The 9,691-nt window shown below is 41.5% G+C and overlaps 1 protein-coding gene across 2 annotated transcripts; it reads left to right on the top strand.

Annotated features, from left to right (window-relative positions):
- Positions 1–361: 361 nt before the first annotated feature.
- Positions 362–3,208, top strand: GSPT2 (G1 to S phase transition 2). 2 transcript variants are annotated; one of them, XM_011974189.1, is made up of 2 exons: positions 419–669; positions 733–3,208. In XM_011974189.1, the coding sequence occupies exons 1-2, from the start codon at positions 599–601 to the stop codon at positions 2,483–2,485; spliced, it is 1,824 nt and encodes a 607-aa protein (XP_011829579.1). In that variant the 5' UTR covers positions 419–598; the 3' UTR covers positions 2,486–3,208. The 2 variants fall into 2 exon arrangements, with proteins under 2 accessions (XP_011829578.1, XP_011829579.1); XM_011974188.1 differs by having other exon boundaries at positions 362–3,208.
- The last annotated feature ends 6,483 nt before the right edge of the window (positions 3,209–9,691 follow it).

Here is a 9,691-nt window from a genome sequence, read left to right as displayed (position 1 = left end):
TTCATTAGTCCCTCCCTACTCATTCCTTGCCTCTCCCTTCAGTTTCTGTGTTTCTGAATTTCTGTATAAGTTAACCCTTACCCTGCCTCCCATTTGTTCAATAGGAATGTTCACTTTTACTTGAATCTTTTAGTAGAATTGTATATCATGTGTTCCTGTCTAGATTTAATCATCAGATTGTGGTCAAATCGCTCTCCCAGATCGTGTGAACAAAAAGTGAATGGAAATTTTCGTTTTAAAAAACAGTACTTTTGGACTTAGTCCTGGCTTAAGAAGTAAGGAAGCCAAGCGTACGGATGGCAGCGAGGGGTCAATCCACGCCCGGCGTTGGGTCGGGGGTGGAGGAGTCGGAAGTGGTTGGGGTTTGGGGGAGGAGATCCGCTCACACACAAGAGGAGAGTGTTGAGCCGCCATATCTGCTGCTGCCGCCGCAGTTGCGAATGCAGCATCGGCGCTTAGCTGCCTCCGCGGTGCCGCTAAGGTTCGTGTCGCTACCCCTTGGCTCTTCGCTCTTGCTGCCTTAACCCCGCCGGCGGAGCCCGCTCTTTCTGGTCTGTTGAGCCCGCTCCCTCACTGCCACACAGCAAGTTCTGAGACCATGGATTCAGGCAGCAGCAGCAGCGACTCGGCGCCCGATTGCTGGGACCAGGTGGACATGGAAGCCCCGGGGTCGGCCCCGAGCGGGGATGGAGTCTCCTCTGCGGTGGCCGAGGCCCAGCGCGAGCCCCTCAGCTCGGCCTTCAGCCGTCAGCTCAACGTCAACGCCAAGCCCTTCGTGCCTAACGTACACGCCGCGGAGTTCGTGCCGTCCTTCCTGCGGGGCCCGACTCAGCCGCCCACCCTCCCGGCCGGCTCCGGCAGCAACGATGAAACCTGCACCGGCGCGGGATACCCTCAAGGTAAAAGGATGGGACGGGGGGCACCTGTGGAACCTTCCCGAGAGGAACCGTTAGTGTCACTTGAAGGTTCCAATTCAGCCGTTACCATGGAACTTTCAGAACCTGTTGTAGAAAATGGAGAGGTGGAAATGGCCCTAGAAGAATCATGGGAGCACAGTAAAGAAGTAAGTGAAACTGAGCCTGGGGGTGGTTCCTCGGGAGATTCGGGGCCCCCAGAAGAAAGTGGCCAGGAAATGATGGAGGAAAAAGAGGAAATAAGAAAATCCAAATATATGATTGTACCCTCAGGTGCTCCTAAGAAAGAACACGTAAATGTAGTATTCATTGGCCATGTAGACGCTGGCAAGTCAACCATCGGAGGACAGATAATGTTTTTGACTGGAATGGTTGACAAAAGAACACTGGAGAAATATGAAAGAGAAGCTAAGGAGAAAAACAGAGAAACATGGTATTTGTCCTGGGCCTTAGATACAAATCAGGAAGAACGAGACAAGGGTAAAACAGTCGAAGTGGGTCGTGCTTATTTTGAAACAGAAAGGAAACATTTCACAATTTTAGATGCCCCTGGCCACAAGAGTTTTGTCCCAAATATGATTGGTGGTGCTTCTCAAGCTGATTTGGCTGTGCTGGTCATCTCTGCCAGGAAAGGAGAGTTTGAAACTGGATTTGAAAAAGGTGGACAGACAAGAGAACATGCGATGTTGGCAAAAACGGCAGGGGTAAAACATTTAATAGTGCTTATTAATAAGATGGATGATCCCACAGTAAATTGGAGCATCGAGAGATATGAAGAATGTAAAGAAAAACTGGTACCCTTTTTGAAAAAGGTCGGCTTCAGTCCAAAAAAGGACATTCACTTTATGCCCTGCTCAGGACTGACCGGAGCAAATATTAAAGAGCAATCAGATTTCTGCCCTTGGTACACTGGACTACCATTTATTCCGTATTTGGATAACTTGCCAAACTTCAACAGATCAATTGATGGACCAATAAGACTGCCAATTGTGGATAAGTACAAGGATATGGGCACTGTGGTCCTGGGAAAGCTGGAATCTGGGTCCATTTTTAAAGGCCAGCAGCTTGTGATGATGCCAAACAAGCACAATGTAGAAGTTCTTGGAATACTTTCTGATGATACTGAAACTGATTTTGTAGCCCCAGGTGAAAACCTCAAAATCAGACTGAAGGGAATTGAAGAAGAAGAGATTCTTCCAGGATTCATACTTTGTGATCCTAGTAACCTCTGCCATTCTGGACGCACGTTTGATGTTCAGATAGTGATTATTGAGCACAAATCCATCATCTGCCCAGGTTATAATGCGGTGCTGCACATTCATACTTGTATTGAGGAAGTTGAGATAACAGCCTTAATCTCCTTGGTAGACAAAAAATCAGGAGAAAAAAGTAAGACACGACCCCGCTTCGTGAAACAAGATCAAGTATGCATTGCTCGTTTAAGGACAGCAGGAACCATCTGCCTCGAGACGTTCAAAGATTTTCCTCAGATGGGTCGTTTTACTTTAAGAGATGAGGGTAAGACCATTGCAATTGGAAAAGTTCTGAAACTGGTCCCAGAGAAGGACTAAGCAATTTTCTTGATGCCTCTGCAAGATACTGTGAGAAGAATTGACAGCAGAAGTTCACCACGTACTCTTATTTACTGCCCATTGACTGACTTTTCTTCATATTTTGCAAAGAGAAATTTCACAGCAAAAATTCGTGTTTTGTCAGCTTTCTCATGTTGAGATCTCAGTTATGTCACTGATGAATTTACCCTCAAGTTTCCTTCCTCTGTACCACTCTGCTTCCTTGGACAATATCAGTAATAGCTTTGTAAGTGATGTGGACGTAATTGCCTATAATAATGAAAAATTAATGTACTTTAATTTTTCATTTTCTTTTAGGATATTTAGACCACCCTTGTTCCACGCAGACCAGAGTGTGTCAGTGTTTGTGTATATGTTAAAATGATAACTAACATATGAATAAAATACTCCATTTGAAACTCTTCGGTTATTTGAAATGCTTTTGAATGATGTTTAAATTTCATTATATAATGCTATTCAATTAGCTTTATTACTTTCTCAAATAGTTGAATATGTTCTATCACTCTTAAAAACTTAAAAACTCTTCACCACTTACTGTTTTAAGTGAGGAATTTACAAACAATGCATAAGTGTGTATTAAAGAAATAATTTTAATTATGAGAAAAAAACTTATGTCAAGGCTCTTCCCAGTGGGCTTTGTTTTCTCTGTCCAAGTCCAATCAATAAAGGAGCTCTTCTGCTTCCCCACTTGTGATTTGAAAATCAAAGGCTCAAGCCGTCTTTATTTGTATAGCAATAGTTCACTTAACATTATCCATAGGTTCTTGAAGACTACAACATTAAGTAAAACAATGTACAGCAGGTGTACATTGTACAACAATGTACAAACAATGTACAACATTGTTCAATGTTGTTTAGTTACAACATTGTTCAATGTTGTTTAGTTACAACATTGTTCAATGTTGTTTAGTTACAACATTGTTCAATGTTGTTTAGTTACAACATTGTTTCATGTTGTTTGGTTACATTGTTCAATGTTGTTACAACACTGATAAGGGGAAAAATTCATTTTGTTAGATGTTATTTCACTTGAAGTCACAATTTCCAAGAACCAGTGGACAATGTTGAGTGAGGACTTACTGTATTCCATCAAGTCCCATCATGTTAAGTATGGCCACATTATAAATACGCCTGGGGATTCAGACCATAGGTTGACAAGACTATTTATTTGTTTATTTTTATGACAGAGCCTCACTCTGTCACCCAGGCTGGAGTGCAGTGGTGCAGTCATGGCTTACTGCAGCCTCAACCTCCCAGGCTCAAGCAATCCTCCAATATCAGCCTCCCAGGGTGGTGGGATTACAGGCGTGAGCCACTGTGCCCAGCCTTGGCTAGACTCTTTTCTGTACTCCATCATCTTAACAAACACTGCTCTGGGTTTTGTTCACCATGAAACTTGTGATATGGGACACAACCCAATAAGGGGTATGGCTACTGAGAAGATAAATGCTTGCAATAGGGTCGTTGGTCATTGAGTAAAAACTAAGAATTAGTGACTCCTGGGCTGGGAAATGAGATGATGTCACCTTTGTCTGTTTCGTGCTTGGGTTGATAGGAAAGATGGGAAGTAATTTTTATATTCAGATCATGACCTACACTTGGGGTCAGAGGCACTGGATATTTCTCTGAACAACTTGAGGAAAACACCAATTATGGATTCTGAGGTGGCTACATTTATTGGCAAGAGAGTGGCCTTATAACCTGCATGTGACTGTCAATAACTAAAGAACCTTCTGTCTTGTTAAGTGGGTAGTGCCTTAGGCACAGCAGTATACCTGGAGTGAGAGACAGTTTTGAGCTTTGCTGTCAAACCTCATACTCATGATCTAGTTGAATAGGTGTGGAAACTGCTGGCACAACACCCTGGGCTCATTCATGCTCAGGTAAAGGCAATGTATCCTTCTACATTGTCCCTTTGTGTGCACATGTACCTCCAGGGTGTCTAACCTGTCAGAGATAGCCACACTGGTCTTGCTGGAGCATCAATATATTGGCTGTACTGTGAATCATCCATTATAGGTCTTCAGGGCACCCATTTGGAAATGAGGATTTTTATTTTGTCATACATAAGCTAACCTAATCCACACGGATATGCTTCATACGTCTTGGACTCAGTTTTTTAATCATTAGAATGTCAATGGCAAGAGTTTTATTTTTATCATAAGAGCTCTATGCACTGAACGTCATACAAAATACGAACCAATCCAGTATTTGGTAAGTTTTGTCCTGGAAACCACTTTATAAACAATTATTTTTGCTGCTGCATCAATCTCATTGTTTTGTAATTGTAGTGATTTACCAATAGTATTTTGTGGCTGTCTTCCACTGATAGGCCAAAACCACAAGCCAGGACAGAACTCTTTTGTCTCCATCCAATTTGGATGATTTCCCATCAAAAACTGGCTCCTAAATGTCTTTCTCATTAGCCAATTGTTTAGCAATTTCCCTACCAGACATTCTGAACTGTTTATATATAAATATAAAAACCTTCAGAGAAAAAGATAATTTTTGGAAATAGATTTTTAGAAACCAATTCTTTGCATTTCAGTGAGAAGCAGATCATCCAGGTGCTTGGAGATACTGGACTGTCTCTTTAACAAAGTAGATACAAACTCATGGTAACATTTCTTTCTAATTTCCTGGATACATTTCTTTATAGTTGTTAATATCTGATGGTGTTCTCCAATACTCCAAATTGGGGCCATTTACAGAGTACTAGTTTCCCTAGGGCATCCAACTATTTATAAAAACCATGTTCAGGGCAGTTTCCCTTCAGAGATCCCCTACTTCCTCTAATTCAGGTCAGTTTGATTTAACTGTCCTTAGAGTTTCATCTCCAATTCCTAGCAGCCAAGATAATATGGAATCTTCTCAAATCTGGTTGCATACTGTAAGTACTTTATGAGCTTCCTACTTCAGGCTTTCTCAGTGTCTACCCATTTGTTCTTGGCAATTTTTCTCCCAATTTTCCTTCTTTATTCCTCTGGTCATTATGGGACAAGTCTGAGGAGATTTAAGGAAAGGGGCCAACTTATTCTGTACTTCAGCAAAGACCTGAAAAGGAAAAAAGGAGGAATGTTTGGGCTGGATAGAAAGTAGTAGACCTCCACATTGCTCACTTTGAGCATCTTTCCCTAGTACCTAGGAAAACCAGCCAGTGCTTTTACTATCCACTAAGGCCTCTGTTCCTGTCCTCAAAAGACAAATCCTCTCTCAAAATAGACCCTCCTTTCACAATATCATGATTTCAATTCATTGCAGTGCAAGAACTTGCCTTTTTTATCATTTACTTATAAACATTTTGCAGTATACATACTCATTTCAGCAAAATGGGACTGTAAACAAACTATCCAACAACAACAGAAGTTCTGTCAAAACCTGAGCATTTGAGTTGCTCCAGTGCCTGTTTTCATTTCCAGTATTACTCTTTCTATATTTTCTGTTCAGACAATTGCCATGTTTTTTATTTTTCTAGTTTTCAGTTACAGTATCTACTCATTGGCCATTGAGGGGAAGGAGAATTTGAACCAAGGCTTCTCCCCAGGGACACCACTGGTTACTTCCACAGAATGGGGAAAGTGAACTTACCTTAAAATTTGGGAGAAACTTTTTCAAAGCACCTCTATGTGTGTGTGTGTGTGTGTGTGTGTGTGTGTGTGTGTTCAGCAAATAACCAAAATCAGCAAGGGAAAGGGAAAAGAAAAGACGAATCTGCTGAATGAACATGCCATGTATCAGAACAAACAGAAGGGAACACAAGCTCTACTTACATACAGAAGGCACAGCTTACAACTCTACACTACAGATCCTGTAAAATATTGAATATTGACCCCCCCACACAGTTCGATCCTGCACTAGACTATGCCAGATTGTTTTAGAGAAACTTTGTCTAAATTCTAGAGAGATTCTCTTTTCCCACACTTAGCCTTTAAAAATTATATTATTTCTTTTTATAAATCAGTGTTGATAAAAGCTTCAGGCTAAGACTCAGACATCAAACAAAAGGGATTTCTGCAAAGCCCCTTGTTTTCTACTTAGATTAATATTAAACACTAATATTAAATTTGCATAAACATAATTTGCAGACATTTCTCAGCCCTCTGAAGACGATGCTTCTCTCTTTGATTGCTGAACTTTTTCCAAAGTCCAAGCAGATAATATTGAAACTTGGCCTTGGTTTTGGATACAAGTACAGGAAAAGATTTGTTCATAGGCTGCTGTACACAATCATGTCGTTACGTCTCTCACCTGGTAAGATACATATACAAAATATATGCAATTATAGCCCTTCTTTCATATTTGGGTCATTGAGTAAAGGGCCTCCTCAATTCTCTAACAGAAACTTAGATGAATTATCTCCTGAGACTGCTTTTACTTGTTCTATGGCAGTGTAACAGTGACCTTTTGCCAAACCAATAAATACACAAAAGAAGGACACTTTGTCACATGGCAAGTGACCAAAAAATACCCCAAATAGCTTCTGCAGGTTTAGCTGGCAGTTCCTGGATTCAATATTAGTGTTTGATCTCCACCCTTGAATCCCTTTTTTCTCTCTTCTTTAATTGATGCTTCTATCACTTTCTAAACTGTCTTAATTTATTTTGCCAGTTTGGTAGTGTATAAACGAATGGTGAAATCAAATGTATCATTACTTTTTTTTTTTTTTTGGAGACAGAGTTTGGCTCTTGTTACCCAGGCTGGAGTGCAGTGGCACAATCTCAGCTCACTGCAACCTCCACCTTCCAGATTCAAGCGATTCTCATGCCTCAGCCCCGCAAGTAGCTGGGATTACAGGCGTGTGCCACCATGCTAGGCTAATTTTGTATTTCGAGTAGAGATGGGTTTTCGCCATGTTGATCAGGCTGGTCTCGAACACCTACTTCAGCCTCCCAATCATTACTTTTTTTAAACATCCAAAGACTTAGATCCTGAGTGATGTTGATGACAGAATGCTCCATCCCCAACCACATTCTTCAGTGCATGCTAAATTAAAAAGAACTCTTGTCTGAGAGGGTCTGAGAGGGTAGGTGATCCACAAGCATAAATTTGATACATTTAAGAAGTGAGTGAGGGTTTGAAGGTCAGGAGATGTATTTGAGGAAGCCCTAACCTTAAAGGATGATGATTGCGGCCAGACGAAATGTGGCTTCACAAGATCTTCGTAGTGCATAGTGACCAAATGTTAAGAAGAACTGTTTGCCTCCATGGATGGCACACTATTCAAGGCCTAGAGGAAAACTAAGGGCATGAGAAAAATAATACTGATTTTCTAGCAGAATCTGAGCTGAACTTGGAGGTGGCTAGGGAATGAATGTGTATCAGATTCATTCCATAAGACAAAGAAGTCAAAGCTGCTGGCAATACAGACAGCATGGCAGCCAACTCTGAGGGTGATGAGATTGCCAAGCCTCACAGACTTCCAAGGATGAGTGTTAGACCCCACATATCTACCAACGCCTGACTAAGTTAGTGGCACGCAAGATACCACATATGACCTGTATGCAGCCTGTCAGTAGCTACAATGAAGGGCAAGTTCTTCTCTGGGCCACCCTTGGGCCCTCAACTCTGCCAACAGTTCCCACCGTCAGACTGGGGGCCAAAATCAAAATACACTCTCCTCCCAACATGAAATATGCCTAGCATTGTGCTGAGCAAACAATTGACCCTTTCCCTTTCCCTGCTGATATTTCTCATGGTGAACTTGGTATCCACAGAAGTGGCTATGATCCATGGCAGAGAGAAAAAGTAATGAATGCCCCGTGGAACCACCAATTAGAATTCTGAGCAAAGCATCTGGCCCCTCTCCTATGAGCCTCTTGTCCCTCCTGCATAACAGGGAGATAATGCCAGTTACTTGATTTGTAGAACTGTTGTGAGGACCGAACAAGGTAACAAATACAAAAATTGCCTGGATGCAGTATGTGGCTCAGTTGCTTTGAGTTTATTCCCTTCAGTCCATATTCAGTCCTTACTCATGACTGTATTTTTGACTCTAAGAACTCTGCTTCTCCTTTCTCACTAGATTTGCTAATTGCTTACCCAACAGCCTTTCCTACCAATGCCCAGTGATAACAAAAACTGATTTTGTTCAAAGAAGGAATATGTTCAGTTGCAGGGCAAGGGTGGGGAGGCTCGGAAATTCTCCAATCCAAGCATGGCTATTCTATTCTCCTTGGTTATATGATGGTTTTTCCAGCCTCCCCTACAGCTAGGGGTGAACTGGTGACCCAGTTCTGCCCAATGAGGTGTACAGGGAAAATACTCTGGGACTTCTGTAAAAGAGGCTGTTTCTTAATAAGAAGGACAGATGTGAGAGAATGGTGGTACATGGAATGTGATAGAGATGCCTGGAGCTGTTGCAGCCACATTGTAACAAACATGAGGTCCCAGAGTAAACTTTATGAAAATAGTCAAACTGAAATATGGAAGCTGTGGTGTCCTTCAGGCATATTTGAGCAACTGAACCAATGCAAGCATACTTCCAGACTTCTTATGGGGAGGGGAAAAAATTAAGGTCCTGTTTGTTTATACCATTTGCTCTAAACTTTAGCTGCACAGTAAATTTATTTCAAGGTAGTATTTAGAAGTGCTAATGCCTTAGCCCCTTATCTAGAAATTCTGATTTCATTAGTCTATATTGTGACTCTGTACACTTTTTAAAACTTTCTGTTATAAATAGTGTGAGATACATGACAAGATATAATATTACAAAGAATGCATGTAGATCTTACACAACTTTATTAGTTAATAACTCTTGGTCAATATGATTTTATCTAAACCCTCACCAACTTCTCTCCACCCAAAGATTAGTTTGAAGCTAATCTTAAACATCATATCACTTAATAAAAGATTATTTCAGTATGTATCTGTAAAAGATGTAGACACTTTTAAAAATATAAACAGAATAATATTATCACATGTAAAAAATTAATTATAGGCTGGGTGTGGTGTCTCATGCCTGTAATCCCAGCACTTGGGGAGGATGAGGCAGGTGGATCACTTGAGCTCAGGAGTTCAAGACCAGCCTGGCCAACAGGATGGAACCTCGTGTCTACAAAAAATACAAAAAGTAGCTGGGTATGGTGGCATGTGCCTGTAGTCCCAGCAACTTGGGAAGCTGAGTGGGGAGGATGGCTTGAGCCCAGAAGGTGGAGGTTGCAGTGAGCTGAGATTGTACCACTGCAC

This window comes from Mandrillus leucophaeus, unplaced genomic scaffold (genome assembly GCF_000951045.1).
Source record: "Mandrillus leucophaeus isolate KB7577 unplaced genomic scaffold, Mleu.le_1.0 Scaffold1427, whole genome shotgun sequence".
Lineage (NCBI taxonomy): Eukaryota > Metazoa > Chordata > Mammalia > Primates > Cercopithecidae > Mandrillus > Mandrillus leucophaeus.
This window is presented reverse-complemented; position numbering and strand designations above follow the sequence as displayed.